This window comes from Pantherophis guttatus, chromosome 4 (assembly GCF_059756535.1).
Source record: "Pantherophis guttatus breed Tessera chromosome 4, ASM5975653v1, whole genome shotgun sequence".
Lineage (NCBI taxonomy): Eukaryota > Metazoa > Chordata > Lepidosauria > Squamata > Colubridae > Pantherophis > Pantherophis guttatus.
The window spans coordinates 125881476-125907736 of NC_142066.1; the positions used below are offsets into that span (position 1 = coordinate 125881476).

Here is a 26261-nt window from a genome sequence, read left to right on the forward strand (position 1 = left end):
ACATTAAATACAAAAATTGTGTGGGTGAAGTGAAAGGGGGGGGGGGTGTTGGACTTTTTCCAGAAGCTGTGTTATTAAAAATATCAGACATGAAAGTAAGAATACAAAAATAAAAATAAAAATCAAGATTGCCTTCATTTTCTAAGTCCAAAACAAAACAAATGGATGCTGATAAGCATCCCATGTCAACTATTATGTGCATTGCTGCAGAAGCTACATTTAACACCACCACTGCTGAATGTTGCAATGTATTTCTATAACTATGAAACCATATATATGATGGTCAACTCTTATTGAAGAACTTAAATGAATTTATTTTTCAGAAAATACTCTTGTTTTTTTGTCATTCCCTTTTCCTGATGGAAGATTTTCTACCTGCCTAACATAAGCTTGAAAAAAAAATGGATTCGAAGGGCAACAGCCTCTGAGCTAAATCAGCCCCACCAGTTAAATCAGCATGGAAAGTACGCTGAACTTTCTAGTGCATAAGGGGCCTTTTCCCTGTCTCCCTCCTTTGGAATAGTTATGGACTAACCCTATAATGAAGCCCAGGATGAGAATGCAGATAGGACTGAAACACTTCTTTAGTACTGGATATTACACGCAAATATCAATTTCCTATGATACATGGCAGGCTCCTGTCACTGCATCTATTTAGTGATAAAGCAGCTGTTTGTTTCCCAAGGAAAGGAGACCCTTGCAACATGGATCATTTTCATAGTGACAGACTTGACAAGTTTGACATTTACTTCATGAAATATTCTGAACCAGCCATCAAGAGAATGCACCCTCTGGGGCCACGGAAAAACTGACAATTTTGCCTTTTAACATGCATCTGTTATTTCTCACTGTCAAATAAAACCAACCAATTTCTTAATGACAATTCTCTTTTCATGTCTGACAATTTTTAAAGTTGAAACTAGGAGTGAAATAACCTTTTAATGTCACTAACTACTGACCTTAATTAATGGATTACGGCCACACAGCCCCATTTTGTTCAAGAAGAAAAGTACCAGTCTGAAATTGCAAAAGGAAGCATTGCAATTACACAATGCAGGCACATTGCTCTAGATGGCAATGCAGGACTTCATTAGGATTTCAGCAACATTAAAAACATCAAAAAATCTTTTAGGGTTTATAAACACCTGCATGTTTATCTCAAAACAAACTCCTTTAATTTGTATTGATATGATAACTTCAAGGATTAAAAAAAACCAGGTCTGCCAGTTTCTGCATATTTCATTTACTTGTTCTAATTCTGATCAAACAGATATGTGTACCACTGCAGACTCTTCACAGCCAGTTTTCATTTATGCTCACTACAGTGTTATGAGTTTATGCCAGATCCCAAGTCTCCCATCTGCTTCTCTGCTTCTCTCTTCTGATTAGGAAGCAGCCTCTCCACTGAGTGGCCCTTCTGGCTGACCGCCACAACAGTTGTGACTTTCAGCTGGTCAGCAGTTCTGCTATAGGACCTCAGCCAAATCTTTACTAAGGAAATGAAGCTGAGTTTTTTGAGTGGGGATTTGGGGGGAAATGCTCACTTCTGCAGGTACTAGATAGGAAAATTTGACAAGATGTAATGGGAGTAGCTGAATATACATACAAAATGTTCCTCCTCTCACTACAAAATACATTCTCAGCCCTATGCATTTTCATGCATTTTTCTTGGAATATATAAAAATGCTAAAAATACTGTGTGGGATGCAGTCCCACCATAGCAATGATAGAAATATTACTAATCGCTTCTTTGTCAAGTGGGCCCCTCAGGAGAAATATTGACTAGCCTGTTAACTTTATTAAGCAAAGATTAAGACATGAATCTATCAGATTACGACTACAACTCCCAATCACAGATCTAATCACTGACAATGTACTCAACAATATTAGAAGTTTGCAATAAAATATAATTTAAAAACTTTACAATGTGAAATACTGGGACATTAGTATGTGGAATCAAGTGGAAATTAAAACTGAATCCAGCAGAGCTTTTCTTATGGTATAAAACTGCTGGATTTTTCTGACCAAGGGTTAGACCAACACTTACACTTTAAAACCTAGAATAAAGAAAATGATTAGGAAAATTGAAATAGGAAGAGACAAATCGAAAAGCAACATGCTTTTTCACAGTAAGAAAAAACAACAGGCTTCTTAGACCACATAAATGTTTGTTTTATGATTGGCTTTTTCCGAAATGTTGATTTTAACATTTTTTGTGTTCTATTATTGTCGTTTTAATTTTTTTTGTTATTATTTGAAAGTGTTTGAGGCTGAATAACAAGGGAAAATCTTGCAATAATAAAATAAAAATCTATAAAATGTACTGAATTGCTGCTAAGATAATGAGATACTTTGGAATAATTATCTATTCCATCTTTTATGAAAATAATTCACTAGACATGCAAATATTAGAGGGACATATCTGTGATCTGCAATAAGTGATCTATGTACTCTCTCTTTTGTTATAGGCACAATTATTTCCGTTTAGGACATGACTGTTAGTTTTTTGGCCAGCGTTCTAGCAACTAGTCTTGTCCATTCAGTATAATAAAATGGGGTAAATAGTGACAGATAGGTAGTCCTTGACTTACAACAGTTCATTTAGTGACTGTTCAAAGTTACAACAGTACTGAAAAAAGTGACTTATGACCATTTTTCAGTTATGACCTTTGTAGGATCCTCATGATCATGTGATCAAAATTCAGATGTCTGACAACTGGTTCATATTTATGACTGTTGCTGTGTCTCAAGGTCATGTAATCACATTTTGTGACCTTCTGACAAGTGAAGTCAGTAGGGAAACTAGATTCAGTTAACAAACAGGATACTAACTTATCAACTGCAGTGATTCACTTAACAACTGAGGCAAGAAAGGTCATAAAATGGGGCAAAACTTACTTTACAAATGTTTCACTTAACAACAGAAATTTTCTGCTCAATTGTGGTCACAAGTCGAGGACTACTTGCATTTCAAAAGTATGCAGAAACACGGAGATATTATTTAACCAGGGTACTACATTTGCTATTTGTTAATCCTAGATTAACCTGGAACGATCTTGAATTAACCTTCAAGCCTTGGAGATGAAATAACCACAAATTGTCACATAATGTAGGCGCATGAAATAGGAGAACTGACAATTTCCCTGGCAGAAATGAGGAAACCAACCTATGGTCACTAGAGCTTCTGCAATACCCTGAAATGGCATTAGCTATAGGAAGAGTGGGAAATTAAAAGAGTGGTTCATGACAGGCACCACTGCTTTAATTATACTGAATCTTATTCAGATACATTTTTAGATTTCCACATACCCATATTCAATTGCTTTGAATGATAGATTTATATAGCTATCTACATACTGATACTTATATCAGTATTAATATAGATATATGTATATGCCTGATGTATCACATTTTGATACTTGATGCCAGCATTTTATAAGGTATTGTCAGATTTGTACATCTTCAGCATCTATTAAAAACAGCATTCAATAGCACTATACTGAATCAGGAAATGCAAATGACAAAAAAAAAATGCAAAGATAATTCATCTCAGCTATTAAAAATCTTGGCTATATTGAAAAAAGGGTAAAATATGCAAAATGAATGTTTCTACCCTAAATTAATTAAAATGTTAATGTTTTACATTTCTACTATAATCTTCAAACGGTGAATTTATTTTATAGCAATAAATGTTCAGATCATTAAGTAAAATTCAAAATTGAGTTACTTGCTACACTTAGTAACCTCTCTACCCATTCTATTCTGTCTTTTTTAATTCTGTTTTTCCAATGCACTGAATAAGCAATAGAGGAACACAATTCAATTTCCTGGAGTTGCATATTTGGATTTTTTATTTCATTTACTTTAAAGAGAAATTAATATACAATTCTACACTGAATTCCTGCATTGGAAGGCAATGATTGCTACTGAAATGAACTTACCATAAATGCTTCATTAAATTTACAGTAAAAAGAAATGAAAAGGGGGATGGTGGTGCCAGCAAGAAACTTCATATATAATGAGATAAAGGTTAAAGCTGTACAATAAATTTATAACAACTAGGGAATTCTTAGCAGATCCATGAATCTGGAGGCATACAAAGAAATTGCAAAGACTGAATGCTAATACTGAGACTCAAGTATACTCAAGTATACTTGAGTATACTCAAGTATACTCAAGTATACACCTGGATTCAAATATTTATTTGAATCCTTTTTATTAAAAAGATACCCACACATATATACAACTAAATATATTTAAAAATCTACCAGTTCAAAGCGCAGTCTAAGAAAAATATCTCAACTGTAAAAGAAATATTACTACTGAAATACACTAAAGATACCCAAGCCTCCACCCAAACATAACCTTGCATTTAAAAATACCCATTAAAGGCTGAAGAACCTGACATCTTGCTCACTTGTTCAGTTATCTCACTTGGCTATCTCCTTACTGCTTACTTCTCCTATGCAACATTACAAGCCAGTATGATTTTAGATTAATTGGTTGCTATCCATCTTAGGGATGTTTACTCTGAAATAAGTAAGTACTCCTTTGTTCAAGGAGTAGGCACAGGATTACCTTTTAAACCAAGATTAGAGATCTCTGTAAAAAGTACATTTAACAAAGTAATCCTAATCAATCTGAGAGCAAACTGAGATGGCTAATCTTAACACATCAAAATAATGATGTTCTTGAATGTATTTTTATGTATTTATTTATCAAATCTGTACATTATCAAATTTTTAGTGTAGCTCTCAAAAATATATAGTTACCCAGAGTTGTTTGATAGGGAGAGGTGCAGCAAATAAATTAATAATTAAATATAATATTAAAGATGGTAAGATAATAAAATTCCAACATACATAAATAAAATTACAAACATACAATAATATAATAGCTAATGCATTCCACATAGCAATATGGTGGTGGTTTTGCAATTGCTTTCACATGAAATGGTTTTGTTGTTGCTTTATTCTATTTCCTAGGAAAGTATTCTGGTATTCCCATTCATTTACTCAAGTTAATCAAGATTAATCAAAATAAACTAAATGTCCAACTCCTGCTTACAGGCCAGGTGCTTCCTTACTTGGGGCAAGGGGATCTGATCATAGAAGTCAACTAGGAGACACAAATGACATTTCCTTTATGAACATTGGCTTCCTATCAGCTTCTGAGTACAATTTAAAGATTTAAAGCATTGGAATTAAGCTATATGAACCAGATGCATCATGTGCACCCAATCCCAGTTCCACAAATAAGAAAAACATCACAAAACATCATGTGATGGCAACGTGACGTGGCAAATTTGACACCCATGAGTTAAGGCATCAGGCTAGAAATCAGGAGACCATGAGTTCTAATTTGCCTTAGACACTAAGCCAGTTGGGTATCCTTGGTTTAATCTCATGATGGTGAACTTCTGGCATGCATGCATGCATGCCCTCTCTGTGGGCAAGTGTGCGTTGCCACCTGCTCTTCTGGTTTCCAGCGTGTGCATGCATGCCAGCCAGGTGGTCTTCATGTGCACAGGAAACTCAAAGACCAGCTAGCTAGTGCGCATGCACGTGCTGGCCAGCTGGTTTTCGGGTTTCCGGTGTCCTGGTATGCACACACATTCCAGTCTGGGCACTCAGTGCCGAAAAGGCTTGCCATCACTGGTCTAATCATTCTCTTAGCTCTAGAAAACAGGCAAGAGTAAACCACTTTTGAAATCTTGCCAAGAAAACTGCAGACAGTTGTCTAGGCAGAAGTCAAGATCCAACACTGACTTGAACATTAAGAAGCAAAAACATCATCCTATAAAACTGTTTATGTCTTTCCATCAGGTTATCACAGACCATATCCATCCACTGAATTGATACAATTACTTGGTTCATTTTGGGAGAAGTACCTAATTGTCCCTTTTTTTGGGAACTCAGTGTCTCAAAAATACAGAGATGCTTTCTCTACATCCCTCTCCTCTAATGCGGTTAGACTCCTGGAATCATTGGAGATTTCTTTATCTCTGACATTGTCTGACTTCTAGAAAAAGCTGAAGATAAGAGATTTTCCACAGGGTTTTTGGTCGCAATACAAAGATTTTGTTTCGATTCGGTCAAATCATATTAATTGTATTTTTATACCCTGCTAGCTGCCAAATCTTGTGATTAAGGTAGCATAAAAATTTGATAAATAAATGAAGAGGAAGGGAAATAATTTTCAGTAATCTTTTTTTCTCATGTAATTCCATTTTCTTCATTTTAAATCTATTAAAGATTATTGACAATTAGTATGTGAAAAGCTAATCTTTTCCCAATTTTTTATTATTTTAATGAATGAAATCATGTCAACTTGCAGCTATGTTGAAGTCAGAAACCTTAACTGTAATGATTTTTTTAAATAAATTGTGCATTTCTCAATAAAAGAAACCACATCTAATGATATGTATTACATATTTAAAAAAATATTATTCTCCTTTGGTATTTTCCATCTTTTTCCTGACCTCTGAATGGGGATCTTGTCTGAGACTTCATCTCTGCAAGGTTCACTGAATTTCAGACTGATCTTTATACTTAGATGTATGTAAGAAAAAGAAGCAGTTTCTACGCATTGAGATTTTTCTTTAAATGTTATATTATCAAAGTCAGAATTTTACTTCCATCTTGTTCTCAAAAGAAACCCCATTTGTGTAAAATGCTACTTTCCCATCCTGCTTAATGCTTGCCTTTTTGAAAAAGGCGATTTCAAATTATGTGATTAATAAACTTAAGATTTATGCTTGACACAATGACCCTGTAATATAAAAAGTAATTTATACTTTAGTTTAATCAGGTAGTTACATTTTATCTTCTGCCCTGCCTCACTATCAAAGCCTTTCAGAAAATGATACAATAGAAATATCAAGAACAACATCTACTTCCCAAGGGTCTCTATAGAAAAAAGACTTGCAAATAGTTTAACATTGGTATTGATTTCTTATACAAAAAGCAAGCATGCACAACACTGTATAAACTAAGCACAAATGTGCCTACTTCTCAAAGGAAGAAAGGCACGAAAAGGAAGACACAAACAGCATGTCACCTTAAGAACTGCTTGAGGTCATGCCCCTAAAAACTGACAGTAGCTACCTTCATAAACAAGGCACCGAATTTATGGAATTCCCTGGCAAAACTGCTTATCAGAAGAAAAACAGCTGGTTGTGTAAATTTTTCACTATTTTGAGGCAGTATAATCCTCAACACCAGAGAATTTGAAGTATTCTGTGTATGCTATTGTATATTTTCAAAAAAACCAATTCCACCCCTACCCTTGATTAACTTGGAAGACAAAGCTTTTGTTGAAATACTCCAACCCTCCAACAGGTTTAGTCCAGAGCTGATGGCAACCCAGTAAATGAGCGCTGCCAAGAATAGCTACTTTATTTTAATTTATTTTGTTGTTGTCTGACTCTAATCCTTAATATTATTAGAAATTGAATGGCTTTTGTTTGTGTTTTTTGACTTTCAATAGAAGCCAGTAAGATCTTGATGTCTATGTGGTTTCTAGTTTGGAGCCATTATGCTGAACATAGTTATTTATTGATGCTTTGAATAGTTTGGGGTTCATATATGTAGATAAAGGTAAGAAACTTAATCAGGTTATTTATTATAAGAGAGAAATTTCATTAACTAAAGTCTAAATGATGTTTCAGAAGGGAATGCTATTTTTGTATAATTAAATAATTAAATTTGAATATAGTATAAGAGTATCAAAGCCTTTGCATTAATATTCATATTATTCACGTTCCAGTAAATATATTTCAATATTGCAAGTATTTTAAGTATTTTAAACATGTGTGACTAATAGAAAAGCATAACTGTGAAGGACAGCTATGTAAAGCATTCAAAAAGGAAGAGTTTTTTTGCAGAGCATTTAGGTGCAATTTAAATATCTCTCTTCAAAACATACGTAAAATACATAAAAATATTGCAACATCACCATCAAATTAATTGAGAAGCTCTCACAGAAGAAGACAGGTCCTTAAGGACTCCTTTCTCAAAAGGGGTGATTAGAGGTAAAACACAATTCCTGAGGGATCAAATTCTTTAGTTCAGGAACAAGGCAGGATAAAGCCTTTTTCCACATGAATATAAACAATTTTCCTTAATTAGGAGCATCTAGAGAGCAGGTAGGGTTAAAGTGGAAAAAGCAATTCTATCAGAAAGTCAAGCACTAATCCTTTTACACTTTTAAAAATTAAAACCAACACCTTGACATTTATTTGTTTATTGAAATGCATATGCTACCCAGCTCAAGCAACGATTGATGGTTTACAATTATTTTTTTAAAAAAATCAAACTTCAGCACAATAATCATGTATAGCCCAAAAAATAGCTGCCTATCCAGCATAAAATCTTTAAAACAAACAAACAAACACCCAATTAAGTAATATGAAATTTCCAGTTTGTGAAACATAATACACAGTATTGTAGATATACACAGATACACTACTCAGATTCAAGTCCTCTGATTCTCAGATCTGGTTTATTATTGTCCAGCAGCACCTCTAGCTTATCTGTTTACAATTTCATGTAGTTTACCATCATCTATCACATTACTGAATTTTGGTAAATATTATTTCCCTAAAACCATCACCATTGTCCTCCCTATCCCACTAAGAATCTTGCGACCCCATTTGGTCCTTTTGGGCTATATATCTTGTTATTATAAATATTATTTCATAATCTACCTTATTTGTATAGTAGACTTTTATGTCTAAATGTATACATTTAATTTTATTCGTACGTTTGTAAATAAATCTTTTGTATCTCACTTGCATATAAACATGCCAAAAAAGAATGTTACGAAATCAAAAGAGAGCACTTTGTTGCAAAGGAATGAAATTGAATAGAAAGAAAAAAAACATTGAAACAGGTGGAATTCTGATAAAGATATATATAACACAGTGCTCAATTGGTAATGCTATTTTACGGCAGAAGTGTTTACTGACTTGCTTGGCTGCAGCCAGCTTTTCTCACATAATCTACCCAATATTATAAGCAAGCAAAATAGTTTTGCTTCATCTATCTCTATGGACTGCTGTGAAATATCAATGTAACAAAAGGGTGTTAAACTTGACACTAACAAAAAAACACAAAAAGTTCAGTACGCATTGCAACTTGACTTATATATTTTATTTAAAGTTCATGATTTCTCTGTGTAGATCTTGATGGATTTTTACTGTTCATTATATAGATATATGTATTGTAGCGCCACTAAAATAAGAGACAGTTTATGCCTGGAAGCTTAAAGTTTATGTAGTTTGTAAGCACATCAATTCATAATGATAGCAAATATAGATAGGTCAGGATTGTTAAGTTACAATTAATGGGATGGTTATAAGGACAGATGTTATTTTGCAACTTGAACTAAAACAGTCAAAATTTTAGAATAAGCTGGATTGAAAAGTATGCACATATATGCACATACATATTTGAACCCTTATGAGCCTATAAAAAAATACAGCCAACAAGGCAACATCAATTCAATACCTAACATTTTTCTCTAGCAATCAACTAAACATCTATACAAACTGGACCTATCTCCATATCAACCCAGTAATCTCAAACCAACAACAGGAAACAACAATAAAATAATAACACAGAGGAAGCAACCAACATAGGGATAAAATGGGATCTGTACTCTTTTCAGTCAAGCAAAAAATTAATGAACAAGAAATTAATGAACTGCAGAAAAAGGAAATAAACCTCTACTAACTAACAAACTTCCCTTCTCTAATATTGCAATGATCGTGTTACCTAGTGGGATAATAAAATTTCTGCAAGCTGAATAGCAAGATCAGAAAACACCATCACTATAAATTTATTTTGTTTATATAAAGACATTTTTCTCTCTGGTGTGTTTTTTCCTCACATAAAAGCCATACTATTGAATGATTTGTACATGGGCATGGTGGTTCAGTGATTAAACATGCTGAGCTTTTCAGCTGAAAAGCTGACAACCTGGGTTCGAGACTCGAGCGTTGCACAATGGGGTGAAGTCCCATTCCTGCCCAGCTCTTGCCACCTAGCAGTTCAAAAGCATGCAAATGCAAGTAGATTAATATGTACAACTTTGGTGGGGCGGGGAGGTAATAATGTTCCATGTGCCTTTGGCATATAGCCATATTGACCATATGACCATGGAAAATGTCTTTGAACAATAGCAATAGCACTTAGACTTATATACCACTCCACAGTGCTTTACAGTGCTGTCTAAGTGGTTTACAGAGTCAGCATATTGCCCCCAACAATCTGGATCCTCTTTTTAATGACCTCGGAAAGATGGAAGGCTGAGTCCACCTTGAGCCTGATGAGATTCAAACTGCCAAATTGCAGGCAGTCGGCAGTCAGCAAAAGTAGCCTGCAGTAATGCATTCTAACCATTGTGCCACTGTAACAATGCTGGCTCCCTCAGCCAAGAAACGGAAATGAGCATCGTGCTCTAGAATTAGACACAACTGGCAGAGAAATTATTACTTTTTACCTTTACATGGATATCTCTCCAATATTCCCAGTGTGTAGTTGTTTATTTTGCTGTAAGCCTTTTCTCTGCAATGAACGTAAATACAAACATTAATTCTCTTCTGGCTTATTGTCCCAGTGTCAAGGTGAACAATCCAGAGGATTGTGGGTGGGAAAAGGAGCTGTAAGATGTGCCTTTTTACCTGGTTCCCTCATGAACTGACTTCCAGAAACCTTCTCCAATGTTTAGTTTCACCTGACTGTTTGGGACTGTATACTTATGGTGGTGTAAAGCAAAGGAAAGTAAAATTATAAACACAATTGCAATCATGATTCTTCATTTAGCAATTGTATCACTTATCAGATTCTGATGGTGCCAATTATGATCATAAAGCTATGAGAACCAGCTTTGTGGCTTTGGGCCAGTCACTCTCTCTCTTGGCCCAATTCATCTCACAGGATTGTTGTTCTGGGGAAATAGGAGAAAAAAACTGGACTAAAGGCACATGTGTAATATAAGTGGTACCTGGCTTAATAGTAATAACTGTGAGAGGGATCTTGGAGTCCTAGTGGATAATCACTTAAATATGAGCCAGCAGTATGCTACAGCTGCCAAATAAACTAATGTAATCTAGACTGGATTAGCAAAGGGATAAAATCAAGATCATGTGAAGGGTTAAATAATAATAATGCCTTGGTATGATCACACTTAGAATACTGCATCCAGTTTTGGTCTCCACAATATTAAAAAATGTTTAGAAAGACTACAGAATAGAGCAACAATGATGGCTAAAACATATAAAGAACAGTTATAAAGACAGTTACAGGAATTGAGAATGCCTAATTTGATGAAAAGAAGGATTGCGGTGATATGTTCCAATTCTGATGGGTGCCACAAAAAGAGATGGTCAACCTATTCTCCAAAGCACCTGAAGGCAGGATAAGAAGCAATGGATGGAAACCAATCAGGGAGAAGCAACCTATAACTAAGGAGAAATTTCCTGACAGTGTGAACAATTAATCAGTGGAATGATTTGCTTCCAAAAGTTGTAGGTGATACAACACTGCATGCTTTTAAGAAATTGGACAACCATTTGTCTGACATAGTATAGTCTCCTGCTTGAGCAGGGGGTTGGCCTAGAAGACCTGCAAGGAAGGGATTCCAACTCTGTTATTTTGTTATCTCTTATACTAGAGTCAGTCTTTATAATCCAGTCTTTATTGGATTTAGGAGACAAAGTTTCTATGACCAATAGCACAGTTTGGGCTAGACTGTAACACTGATGTGTTTAAAAAACCAACAATATAGAGCCTTGGTACTACAGTGGTTTAAAGCACCCTGTTATTAACACAGCTGCCTGCAATTTACTGCTGGTTCGAATCTCTCCAAGGCTCAAGGTCGACTCAGCCTTCCATCCTTTCTAAGGTAGGTTAAATGAGGACCCAGTTTGTGGGGGCAATAAGCTGACTTTGTATAAATATACAAAAGTATGAAGGCTATTGCTTAACGCACTGTAAGCCGCCCTGAGTCTCCGGAGAAGGGCGGCATATAAATCAAATTAAAATATATATATATATATATATATAAAAGATAATCCAAGGTCTAAGAAAGTTCATGTGCAGTAAAAAATAAGTTATCATAGTGCACAGCATGGTTAAGAAAAGGAATCTGTACATCATCTATTGTAGTTCCTTCTTTAAATTCAGATTTTAGCTGTATTTGCTACATTATTGTATCCATGCACGTGGAAATCCCAAGACAAATCTATTTTAACTTTCATTTATCCTTTCTTTTAAAACTATACAGAAATACTTTGCTGCTAAAAAAACCCACCTCATACAGCAATGGTTGGGTTAAACTTGTCAGAGACATTTTAATACTGAAGATTTCATTTAATTTATGGCAGATATATTTTCCAAGGAGGAAAATGCTGATGCTATCTTGGTTATAAGCTTGCCACCAAAATGATTTAGATAGTTTTTTCCCTTTTCCATGCAGTATCAGAATAAAGCAGTTCTTTGCAAGCAATGAATTATAACTGACACTTTAAATCTATTTTGTCTGTATCTTCTACTTCAGAAAAATGGGAAAACATAAATTATGTGTGTGTGTGTGTGTGTGTGTGTGTCTTCTCTCTCTCTCTCATATATATATATATATATATATATATATATATATATATATATATACATATATACATATATATATATATATATATACATATATACATATATATATATATATATGAGAGAAGATACACAAACACATACAGGCATACTACACACAGATATATATATATACACACACACACACACATATACATACACTATGTGTATATGTGTGTATATATATATAGTAGTCGTCACATATACACACTTATCGAACGACTTCGATAAAAATGATTTACTGCAGGATAATGAATAATTCTTACCTAAGCCATTTTATGAATAATAAAGGGCATAAACACTTGCCAGTTTTTAATTGAGAATATAAAGGTTATTAAGCAACAAAATGACAATAATTTTAGAATATAAAGTAATGTTCCAGTAAAATAAAAGAAATCAAGAGCTTCATAATGCACATAAAATACTGCCTATGAGTTCACTGTAAGTTAAAATAGATGTCTTTCTATTGATACTTTCCCTATTTACACCTGAATGGAAAAAGTGGCAAAGTGTGAAATGAAATAGGAATTGTAATCATTCTGCTCCACATTACTTGTGTCTGCCTTATATCTGGCATGTTCTTTTTATAATAAACTAAAGCAGAAACCTTATTTTGTTGGTTTTGAACCTAGTTCATTGAAGATGAACATTCCAGAATTTTGATTGTATCTTATTAAGCCTATGGTACTACGGAAGTCAGTAGTACTCACAGTAGTAATTCAGGAGCAGGGTGGATAAAAATCAATGATTTTTTTTAAAAAAATCAATTTTTTTTATTTAAATCGGATTTTTTTGATTTAAATCAGATATTTTTGATTTAAATTGGATTTTTTTAAATAAAATGCTTTTTGAGGAAAATATATTACCATCCAAAGGTTATCATCATGAAATAAAGATTAATTTTTTAATTATGTAGAATAAGGCTGTATATGTTTAATTTTTTTGATAAATAAATTCCATTAATCCATTCACAATGTCATGCTCTTCCAGAGGTTTTTGTAAGATTATTGGGCAGTTTCTCTGCCTGCAAGATATTATCACAGATGCTTGGTTTACTTTTGCAGTTCTCAAAACTGAAATTGACTCAGCAGAGATCACATGCCTCTTCTTCACAGCAAAAATGTTATAACATGAACAGAGTTGAGAAAAAGACCTTAATCCTATTGTTCTACAAACCTATGAATACAGAATCAACCCCTTCAGTGCTAAGTTTCAAGAAGTTCAGTGAATAGAATAGAAACAATATTTTTCTGATTGTTTGGAGTGGAATAGATCTGCACAAGAAGAAAGTGAAACTAAGTGTGAGGAGGAAGGGGCAAGCAAACAAGCAGTACAAAATGAAAGTGAAACTTTCTGAGCACAATATTGCACAGCCACAGACAGACAAGTCTTTGGATCTTTTTGTGTGTATGACCTGAGGTTTATCACATTCTTTCCTTTGAAGAAAAAACCTATAATGGCAGCAGGCTGTAAAAGAGACCCAGTTTGGCAATATTTTAATGAAGTTCCTTTACCTATCGATAAGGCAGGCATGCGTGCAAACCGCAACAAAGAAATGCAAGGCCTGGTGGCCCGAATGAGGCAACATCATGAGAAGTGCTGTGATGAAGATGACCAAAGAAACACATTTGAACAGGCAGGATCTTCAGGTTGGTAAACATTTTTATTGAATCATATTTCTAAAGACTGCCTTGAACTGTCATGTTTGAGCAAAATTATATTTCTTATTACTGCATGTTACTGTCATTTGGTACAGTTATGAAGAAAAGCAAATATTCCTTTTGGGGCAGTGCTGTGTACAATAAGCAGAAATTGTATAAACAATAAAATAACAGCATTGGCTTTTTTGTTTAGGGGAATTCATGGATTCTGGAAACTATCCATCTTCAAGATCACCATCCTCCTGTTGTACAGTTTCAGAGTTATCCATCCAGGATAGTGCTTCATTAGCATCATCATCATCAGACACCCACAGCCACATATCACTATCACCTAAAAGAAAGAAAAACCCTTCCCTCCTGGAACCACCATAGATAAGTTTGTGATAAATACTAGCAGATTAGAAAAAGAGTTAATTGATGAAAAAATTGCCCAGTTTGTTTATGCAATTAACTCTTCTTTCCACCTGACTGAGAAGAGGCGTTGGACTTACCGTGAACGCTCTTTCTCCAGGGGATGCGGAGTGGGTCAGAAGTGGGATGATCCAGCTCGTCTGGCCAATCACTGAGTCGGATAAACTTGGCCACGCCTACTCAGGCCTCCCTTCCTTCCAGTTTGTTCGACGAAGGCAGATCTGCAAAACAGTCTCAAGCCTAGAAAATACAAAGGAGAAATCGCAGACGGGAGGGGCTGACCCACTCCGCATCCCCTGGAGAAAGAGCGTTCACGGTAAGTCCAACGCCTCTTCTCCCACTGGGATGCGGAGTGGGTCAGAAGTGGGACATACCCAAGCTTGCTAATTCGTCGGGCGGGAGGTCTGCGAAGGTCGATGTCGAGGTGCCAGGTGAACCTGTTGGAGGACTCTCCGTCCGAAGGCTGCCTCGGCGGAGGCAAAGGTGTCCAAACGGTAATGCTTGATGAATGGAACAGGAGAGGCCCAGGTAGCTGCCCGGCAAATTTCCTCGAGGGAGGCCTGCGTGGCCCAAGCAGCGGTAGTAGCTGCACTCCGTGTGGAGTGAGCTGTAATATGACGTGGAATGGGGAGAGATCGTGAGTCATAAGCTTTGGAAATACAGGCTCGGATCCAACGCCCTATGGTGGCAGAAGAAACTTTGGATCCCAAAGATGAAGGTTGAAAGGAAATAAATAGGGCTTCGGAGCGTCTTGAGGGTGCGGTCCGAGAGATATATATTTTTAAAGCCCTGCGAACATCAAGGGTCCGCCATTTGTGTTCTAGTGGGTGAGATGGATTCGGGCAAAAGTTAGGCAGGATCACTTCCTGTTCACGATGGAACCGTGAGTTAATTTTTGGCACGAATGCCGGGTCCAGTCTAAGAATTACCCTATCTGGGTGTATCACACATAAGTCTGGCCTGACTGATAGAGCTGCCAGTTCAGAAATGCGGCGAGCCGAAGTCACGGCCACCAGGAAAGCCACTTTCATGGTTAGAAATCTAAGGGAGGCAGTCCGGAGAGGTTCAAAGGGTGGACCTGTCAAGGCTGACAATACATGTGGCAAGTCCCATGTGGGATATCGGTGTACCACGGGTGGACGCAGATTTCGTACCCCACGTAGGAATCTCCGGATGGAAAGGTGATGAGACAGGGGCACGCCGTCCCTGGGAGACAACACCGTGGCGAGAGCTGCAACATGCCGCTTGAGGGTATTATGCGCTAGACCCTTGCTGTAGCCATCATGGAGGAACTCCAACACCTGCGGAACAGAAGCTGACAACGGGTTAATTTCGCGCGCAGAGCACCACGAAATAAATACCTTCCACGTGATGTTGTACTCCTGGTGGACTCCTTCTTGTCAGCCTGCATCACCCGGATGACATCTTCTGAGTACCTCGCTTCCCTCAAGAGCAGCCCTTCAAACGCCAAGCGGTTAGGTTGAGCCACTGGGGCTCTGGGTGTAGGATTGTCCCTTGACTGAGGGACACCTTCTCCGGAGGAAGCCGCCAAGGGTCCGTCGTTGAGAGGGCTACGAGGTCGGAGAACCATGGCCTTCTTGGCCAATAGGGAGCGATGAAGATCACATCCGCTCTCTCGGTCACAATTCTGCGAAGGACCCGCGGGATCAATGGGATCGGCGGGAATGCATAGAGTAGCTCCTGAGGCCAGGGGCAACGGAGAGCGTTTGTGTCCTCTGCCCCCCGCGATGGGTAGCGCGTGAAGAATCGGCGTAGCTGTGCGTTCTCTGGGGATGCAAGGAGGTCTACCTGTGGCTGGCCGAACCGGAGACAGATGTCCCGAAACAGAGCGGGGCTGAGGTGCCATTCTGATGCGTCTATCGTGGTGCGGCTGAGATAGTCCGCCTGAAGGTTGTCCTTCCCCGCGATGTGATCCGCCTTGAGGGATTGAAGGTGGGATTCCGCCCACCTCCCGAGAAGAAGAGCCTCCTGCATCAAGGTCCTGGACCTTGTCCCCCCTTGGCGGTTGACATGTGCCTTTGCTGACACATTGTCTGTAAGCACTAGTAAGTGTTGTCCCTGCACCGTCTGAAGAAAGGCCAGAAGAGCTAAGCGGATGGCCCTGAGTTCCAGAAGATTGATACTTGACCTTGCTTCTGTCGTGGACCATCGCCCCTGAGCGACCTGGGAACCCAGGTGCGCACCCCAGCCCGTCAGACTGGCGTCTGTAGTCATAATCAGTGGATGTGTGTCCAAGAAGACGCATCTGTTGTCCAGAGCCGGGGATAGCCACCAGTGCAAAGACCGGCGTACTGACAGGGGGACCCTGATCTTGGATTTGGAGGCTGCTGTCCTTGCCCGCTGATAGGGGAGTAGCAGCCATTGAAGGCTGCGGGCATGAAGCCGAGCCCAGGGAACTATGTCTGTGCATGAGGCTAGTTTCCCCAGGAGACGGGACAATTCTAGCTTGGGAGCTGTCGGATCTTGTAATGATGCCGAATCAGAGATCTGAGGCTGTCTTTCCTCTCCTGGGAGAGGAACACCTGTCCCACCTGCGTGTCTATGACTGCGCCTAGATGATTTATGCGCTGTTGAGGGACCAACTGACTCTTGGGCTCGTTGACTAGAAACCCATGATTCTGTAATATTTGCAATGTGAGAAATACATTGGTTCTGGCTCTGTCGTAGGACGAGGCTTGTATTAAAATATTGTCCAGATAAGCCTGAATTCGAATTGGTACGGACCGCAGGTGAGCTATCAAGGCTGCCAGAATCTTGGTGAAACTGCGCGGGGCCGATGCCAGGCCAAATGGAAGGGCCCGGTATTGTAGGTGACGCCCCGCGTAGCTGAACCTGAGGTACCGCCGGTGAGCTGGCTCTATAGGTATATGAAGGTACGCCTCGGAGAGATCGATTGAGGCTAGGAAGTCTCCGGGTCTTATTCCCTCCAGGATAGATTTGAGCGTACTCATCCTGAACTTGCGGTACACTAAATGGGTGTTCAGGGATTTTAAATTTAGGATCGCTCTCCATCCCCCCGAGCGCTTCGGAACCACGAAAAGAATCGAGTAAAATCCCTGCCTCCATTGCTCCCGAGGGACGTCCTCCACAGCATTGATCTCCAGAAGATGCTGAATGGCGATCTCCATCAAATTCCGCTTGCTGAGGGAGCTGGAGACAGGGCAAGGCACGAAGCGGCTCGGAGGGCGGGAGAGGAACTCCAATGGGAGGCCGAATTCGATGATATGAAGAACCCATTGGTCTGTCGTACTGCGAGCCCATTCGGGGAGAAACAGGCTCAACCTCCCCCCAATGGGAGCTATCAAGCGAGAGTCACTTTTGGCGGCGGAACTGACGTCCGCCAGTTCCACGAAAGGGCCGTTTCTGAGGGGCGAAGGGTTTGGATTTATCCCTGTAGGAACCTCTATCTTGGGGACGAAAGGAACCCTGTGAGTAAGGTCTTTGACTGGGGCCCTCCTGGAAAAAATTACGGGCCGGGGGCCTGCGATAGTAGGGGGTAGCCCTGCGATCAGCTCGTCTAGTAATGGAAGGAAGGACCTTCCTTTTGTCCCTGTCCTCCACTAATAATGGTTCAAGGGAAGCACCAAATAATTTAGGCCCAGAGTATGGTGTAGAAGCTAGACGCCATTTGGCCTTGAGGTCAGCTTGCCAAGGCGTAAGCCACAAAAGGCGACGGGAAGTGACTGAAGAAGCCATAGCCCGCGAGGCAAATTTGGCAGCATTTAACGTGGCATCCGAGGTGAATTGAGTGGCAGCTATTATCTTATTTAGGTCCTGATGGACTCTGGCCTCCTGGGCTGGTAAGCGGGACTGAAGCTGCTGGAGCCATAATAGAGATGACCGTGAAAAGAATGAGGCCGCAGTAGCGGCCTGAATTGCCCAAGCTGAGGCCTGGTGAGCCTTCTTGAAAGAAGAATCAAACTTACGGTCTTCCGGCTTAAGTCCCTCAGAAGTGTCCCCTGAGATGAAAGGAGACGAAGATGAAAGCGCTGCCACAGGGCCATCGACTTCGGGAACCTGCAAAAGACTAGTCAGGACAGGATCCATGTTGTAATTTCTACGATCGTAGCCACTAGGAGTAGGAAAAGAAGTTGGATTAGTCCATTGTTTACGAACCACATCAGTGAAAAGTTTTGGCGCTGGGACAAACAGTTGTTCAGTTACTGGTTCAGAAAATATGCCTTGACTGGAGGAAGCGGCAGAAGTTGATGGGACAGAATCAGTGTCAACTAGGCCCGAGGTGACTTTGGCCTTGTGAAGCAGTGATTTAAAAAGTCCCTGGGGAAAAAGGCCGGTAAAGGCTGGCACATCAGGAGCAGTGGATTCGTCATCCGATAAATCCACTTCCCTTTGAGGTTCATCCTCTAGTTCTATATCAGCACTGCCTCTAGATCTAACAGGGGAGTGATCAGGGGACCCTGTAAGACTGGCATCAGGAGACACCCTTGATCTTCTGGAATGAAGGCTCTCAGAGACAAGAGAGACAGAGCGATGCTCTCTGATGCCTGCTTGGATGCCATGAGAAATGGCCCTGGCAATTAATATCTGAACTGATTGTGGAAGGTTCTCCAGATCTGACTTAGGTTGATTACTTGGTGGAGGATCCTGAACAGGGATAGAGCAATCAAAGGGGTCCCCCTCCTGTCTAATTGGAGAGCCATGAAGGCTGTCCTGACGTTCTGGAGAGAAGGCTCTGGTCAAGTCAGCCTCCTCTGCAACCCCTGAATCAAGACCGGTATCCGGGTTTGGCTTATCTCCATGGGTATGTGAAGTCAGATCAGAATCATGCTGATGAGACGTTTTTGTATGTTTTGATTTTGAGGAGGCCTTACGGCCAGAATCAATCTTGCAAGATGACTGGTCTGCCATAGCGATGGATAAGTTGTGTCACAGCAGGAATCTGCACACAAATGAACAACAGTAAGTATTATCATTATCATTATTTTGAAAAGAGGCAGTATAATCCATTGTAATTTCCCAGATATCTTAAATCAAGGATAAATTAGGAAGTTCGCTGCAATCCAACCACCAAGGAAATTTTCTTTCTTTTTTTTTTTTTTTTACTGTTATGCTGAGAGATAAAATGGCTGCCCGGGAACAAGTCTCCAGGGTCAGACAAAATGGCCGCCAATAGTTGAAATATTCTTTAAAATAACCGAAAATCCACAAAGGGACCCCAGACCTACTCCAATCGTCTTCTCCCCCTTTTTTTTTTTTTTTTTTTATATATATGGGGCAAGTGCAAAGCTCACCAAGGAAGGAGATCAGGCAGGTCCCAGCAGCCGATGGAAGAAGCGCGCGGAAATGGCGGCTAATTAACGGCTGCAACAAAGATGGCGGCACGGAAATTTGGCGGGGAAGTGTCAGACACCCCCCACGCCAAGGCAAGAGCAGCGCAGTTCAAAACGCCGTCTTCCCCGATCGCTGGGAAGAGCGGCGGCAGCAACAAGCCGGAACGAAGCCTTTGGGCAGGCAGCGGCTTCTGCGGCTTCTCCGACCTCCAGCTGATCGACGCTGAGGCGGAGACTGACAGCAGAGCGGGGCGGCGAAGAGGAAACCCAGGTGCCGGTCCCCGAAGCGTCGCGATCTTCGCGCCCCTCAGCTGATGGGCGCTGAAGTCGGCGGCTGTCAGGGGAGCGCGGCGGCGGCGTTTCCAGCCCAGGAGGACTGAAATGGCCCGCACGCACAGCGCTAAGAAGAATGGGGGCTGAAGGCAAAGTCACACTCACGTCCCTCTGATGATCGAGAGGCAACGGAGGCAGTCGTCTGCGTTTAAAGTTGAAGCCCCCAACAACACACACGATCTCCAATGTCTGTCAGAAGTGAGAGACTCAGCGAATGCGACTGGTCAGAACCACTGAGTCGAATAAACTGGAAGGAAGGGAGGCCTGAGTAGGCGTGGCCAAGTTTATCCGACTCAGTGATTGGCCAGACGAGCTGGATCATCCCACTTCTGACCCACTCTGCATCCCAGTGGGAGAACCCACATTTCATTAATATGGTTCAGTCACTGAGACCAGGATACAGTCCACCCAGCAGAGCAGATGTTGCAGGGAAACTTCTGGATAAAGTGTATGATAGAGAAATGGAGCAATGTGCAACAGCTCTGGAGGGTAGAATTGTTAACCTAAGTATTGATGGGTGGAGTAATGTCAACAATGATCCTATTGATGCTGTTGAAATTTGGAAGGAACTGAGTGAACACTTAAAAACAGAACTACACATGGACAGAATTAAATTACAAGCATTAAAAAAACGAATGGGACAAGTACTGTCTCCAGCTCATTTTTTGGCAATATATATATATATATTGTTTAGCCAAATTCGTTAACAAACATGGATGTTTGTTTAAGCAAATAACATATGCTGTAATGTTATTATTTCAGTTGAATAAATCTATTTAAATTATTATTATTAAGGTAATGATTATTTTTCTCCTTCCTAAGTACAACAGAAAAGTTGTCCAAATATGAATGATTAACCTATTAAACGGGGGATAAAAAAACTAATATGAAAAGTTGTTATTCTAAAAATCTTCATCTACTTGCATATTAAAGTTATACCAGCAAGAATTAGTCTTTATGTAGAAAACTATGATTTAAATCAAGCCTTACTGACTAGTGATTTAAATCGTGATTTAAATCGTGATTTAAATCAGTTTGATTTAAATCAAATCCACCCTGTTCAGGAGTAGATAAAAACAACCCAATGTAAATAATTTTTTCCTTAACATTCTTTATTAAAAGTAGCTAAATACTTTTCAACAAAACCCATGAGCAGGACATGCTCTCACTATTCTCCAAAAGAGAATACAATATGCAGTAGTGGCCTTTTTCTGCCCTCAATTTTATTGAATAGCTTTGAATTCCAATGTTTCCAGAACAAGTAGAGGTGGAGGGGACAAGGAACAACACATCACTTTTTCATATTTAATTTTATAAAAATTTATTCCAGGAGTAATATTTTGGAGCTGAGAGTATATGAAATACTCAATCAGAATAAATAATTCATTTTTAGTTTTTATTATTCTATTTTAGTTTATTTATTTTATTTTATTTATTAATTTAATTTGTATACCGCCCTTCTCCCAGAAGGGACTCAGGGCGGTGAACAGCCAAAATTAAAAAACATACAAATGCAAAAGTTAAGATAATTAAAAGAATTAAATCATTGGCTACCCAAATTTAAAACCCCAATTCCATAAAATTTAAAATCTATTGCTCTACAATAGATGCCTACATTATTTAAAAACAGCACAGTATAAAATTCCATAAAATATTATTTCTGACCAGTAAATGCTGATTTCTCTTTGCCTTTAATTTCCTTGTAATAATAAATTCATCAAATTATGACAATTAATTGACTTAATTAAAAGCTAACAATTATGCTCTTTCATAGGTCAATATGTAGAGCTACTCAGATTAATAGCACAGCTTGTAAAGTTAATTTTCTGGTATAATACAAATGACACTAACTTGTGTATTAAATACCTTCTCAAGAAACAAAATAGAGGTCTAAGTGTACTTGAATGAAAAGTAAGGATTATGAAAAGGTTAAATAAAGAAAAATGTTTTGGATTTGTGAAAATCCAGGTTGAAGCAATTTGTATTAAAATGAACATTCTTCTCATTCAGCTACCTCCGTTTTAACATATATAATCATAAATTAACTTGCAGGATAATATTGTGTTCTTATAAACGGCTATTAAATGGTTGTTATAAAACAAACTTGACTTGCTTTTTTTTAAAAAAAAAATAACAGCATTATGAATAGAATAAAAGGGAAATTTATTTTGTGAAAGAAGTATATGATTAATCTTCCTGAAAAAAGAATTGGTAGCCTAACAATTAAAAGCATGTTTGTTTGTCTAGGTGGTATAACAATAGCACCTAGAGGAGACTGCCTGTTTAAATAAACACTGTGTTCTTACTGTGTACATTTTATGATCAATGCTTTTGTTTTTTGTTAATTTGTTTTTAATGACATTAAAAACATTTATGACACTGAGTCCAACTCTCTGCTCAGGTCCATAATCCAAATTACAGTTCCTGATTGGTTTCTAGCTTCTATTTGCAGAAACTCAATGAAAGGAACTGAAGCACATCTTGTTCTGCTTTTTATTCAGCCTTGATGTTGGGAAAAAAAGTTTACAGAGTTTACATTTTGTAATCTACAAAATTTGGGTTTCTATAGTCAGAGATATTAAGAAACCTTAATCTTCTTTCTGATCGTTTTGTAGGAATTTGAAAATTCCTATCATATCTCCCTCTCCATCCTCTTTTCAGAAGACTAAATCTTTCCAGTTTCTTCAATTTCTGTTTCTTCATAAGAGTTAGTTTTTAATCACCTGATCATTATTGCTGCTCTTCTTTGAATCTGTTCCAATTTATCTGAACCTTTCTCAAAGTGTGATGCTAGAACTGTATATAGTTACTTATGGTGGGGAATACAGAATGACCTATATAGGATAAAAAAAACCTAACAAGCTTGTTTTTACATTTATTTCTGTCTTATATATATAATACAAAAGTATTTTGTATTACCTGCAAATCTCATAAGCATTTTCTCTATCTTTTCATCCAGATTATTAATACTGTGTTTACACGAAAATAAGACAGGATTATTTTCTTTTGACCCCTGAAATATGGCCTTGGTTTTATTATCGGTGTGTGTGTGTGTGTGTGTGTCGTATCCCTAAACACTGGTAGGCTGGATTTGGTGACCCGGACTCGGGAGAAGAGAGAGAGGAGGCCTGTAAGAGAGCCAATTTCTCACATTCTTCTCTTCCTGGGTGGTGGCAGCACATTCAGCTCCCCAAATCTAGGTTGCCGATCTTGGCCAGTGACGGGGAATGGCAGGTGGGGAGGGGTGGCGGAGAAGTGAGACGCATGGAGTGAGACACCCCCTCCTCTTCCTCCTTCCTTTCTCCAGCTTCTGCTCATCGGAGATCATCCGGCTAAGTCGGATGCCAGAGTGGCCACCCTGGGAACTCTGGCATCCAGGCATTATCATGGCTGCCTTTTCCCACCCACCCCTTTCTGCCGCCCAAGCGTTTAACCCAGCTGGTGGGCTTGTCGGAGCAGTCCTCTGGCTGCTCCCCTCCCCCTAAGCCGCTCTGCTTCCCGCTTGCCAATAGCAGATCATAAAGAGAAAAAAGAGAGAACTGGAACAGGGAAGGACCTCGACTATAAGCAGCCATGCCGATTAACCTTTCAATTAGCTCCTTTTATCAAGTCCCATCTTGGAGCTCCGGTCCTGGCGGATTGAGGCCGTTTTAACATCAAAAACAAAAAGGTCTGCTGAGGGCAAGGTTGGGTTGGGGATGTGGGGAAGGAGACCCCTACCTCTCCTCTGGCAACTCCAGGGCCGGCCAAGAGACCCCCTCCCCATTTTTTCTCCTCTGCCGCAGGACTTTTGGCATCCACAGGGACTGATTGCCACCCACCCATAGGGGGCTCCTTTCTATGCACGGAACTGGTGGGACATCTCCGCACCCTCCCATTGTGTGGAGCTGGGTGGGCAGGCGGGGAAGTGAGGCGGGAACCCCCGGTGCTGCCTTCCAGCCAGGGCAGGGAGGGAGAGAATTAGGCTGCTTGCAAAATCCACTTGTTGGGACTGCGGGCTCAGCTTTCCCCCCCGTGGCCAGCCAGGCTCCACTCCGGCCTTGCCTCCTCACGTCGTGTTGTTTGTGCGGCAACTGCACGTGCATCTTAAGTATTGGGGCGGGGCTTATTTTCAGGTGGGGGCTTATTTTTGAGCATGCACTCAAAAGCCCAATTGGGCTTATTATCCGGACATGTCCTAGTTTCGGGGAAACATGGTACAATTTTGGCAAAGTGCAGGCACCAAGTCTGAACTTTCTGGTTTAATACTTCATTCCAGTTTGATGGGGATCACTTAATTAGCACTCCTTGGATATGATTATAGTATGTTCATTTAGTTATCATCCTATCAAGACCATATTTAATGACTATTACTTATTTATCAGAAAATCATAGAGCAACGTGGAAAGTTATTGATTGATTGATCAGATTTAGAAGTCACCTGAGCCCAGAATGCCTCTTAGCTGTTTATACCAGAATAAATAACTCATTCACTCATATTCCTTAACTTGGCTGATTTAGGCTAATGCAAGAAGCTTGGGAGAATGGTCATGTTTCTGAGGATAGGTGGTAACTACATGGATCCTTGGAGGAATAACATTCCAGACCATAGTTATCACAGCAGAGAAGGCATACTTCCTTAACCAATTCTGCCAGATCTTACTAGATTGGAAGCATTTTCTGTAGTAAAAAATATTTCCATAATCTCCTAAGGATTGCACAATGATAAGATATTGTCAATATCTTGTTCTTAATAAATTTATGCTGATTACTAATGCATACTGTTTTTAAGGTACTTACAAAGTAATTTGTTTAGGATCTATTCTAGTGCTTTTTCCTTTTTGGAAATTGGGACATCTGACAATTCTTGTGTAGGGCTTCATCCATTTTTCCAAAATTACTAATAGATAATATATCAACCAGGCTACTAGCAGCCTTGAAGATTAAATTTATTTGAAATACATAATTCCCAATCCCTTAGTATGTTCCTAAGAATTTTATACTGCAATCCACTACCTTCTACCTGATGTTCAGAATTACCTAGTGGAATCATCCCACCTTTTACGAGATGATGGGGTGAGAAGTTGGTAGCTTTTTCTTTTTAACTTTTCAGTGCTCTGCTATCTTCATTTAGCACTTATATTCCTTTCTCTTCCTTTTATTTTGAATATAACTAAAGAAATCTATTTTATTCTTATCGTCATTCTCCAATTTCAGCTCAATCTGAGCTTTAACTTTTTGATACAGTGCCACCTGTCAGTACTATTCTTTAGTGACACATACTTTTCCTTCACCTCTTTCTTGTTTTCTTTTTTTTAAATCAGATTTTCAGAATGCTTTTTGTGCAGTGCATTTTGTTCTCTTCCCTTTTTGGCCTTATTAAAATTATTTGCTATTTTATTTTAAGTATCTCTTCTTTTTAGAAATTCCACCAATTCTGGGCTACTTTTTCCATTTATTTTTTCCACTGTGGAATTCTATTTATTATTGCTCTGCATGTATCAAATGCATTTTAAAAGACCAATTATCTATGACAATCATGAATATTTAACTACTGGGTATTTCACCTCATTGTACCTGGTACTTCCATTTTCTTGACTAATTCTTCTCTACTGGTGAATACAAAACAAGATATTTATTTATTTATTTATTTGTTTAAATTTCTATACCGCCCTTCTCCAATGTAGGACTCAGGGCGGTGAACAGCCAAAGTAAAAACAAGACATACATACAAAACATACAAAATCTAAAAACTGTTTAAAATAATTAAATAATTTTGGCCATAATTAAAACATTCCAATTTAAAATCCGTTTAAAATTTGACTCAAGCCAGCCCAGCTAGTTGAAATAAATGGGTTTTTAGGGCCCGACGAAAAATCCGGAGGTCTGTTATTGTACGTAGCTCTGGGGGGAGGTTG

The 26261-nt window shown here is 39.0% G+C and overlaps 1 protein-coding gene across 21 annotated transcripts in view; it reads right to left on the bottom strand.

The window, feature by feature from the left end:
* Positions 1-26261, bottom strand: part of PHF14 (PHD finger protein 14) — a 181113-nt gene that overhangs the window by 24390 nt on the left and 130462 nt on the right. The window contains exon 19 of one of the 21 annotated variants that reach the window (XM_087892738.1): positions 10504-10568. The exons of 19 other annotated variants lie outside the window; for them this stretch is intronic. In XM_087892738.1, the coding sequence (XP_087748864.1) occupies positions 10506-10568 (63 nt within the window). In that variant the 3' untranslated portion in view covers positions 10504-10505. Of the gene's footprint in view, positions 1-959; positions 1018-10503; positions 10569-26261 lie in introns of all 21 variants that reach the window. One more of the 21 variants, XM_087892734.1, reaches the window with a different exon arrangement.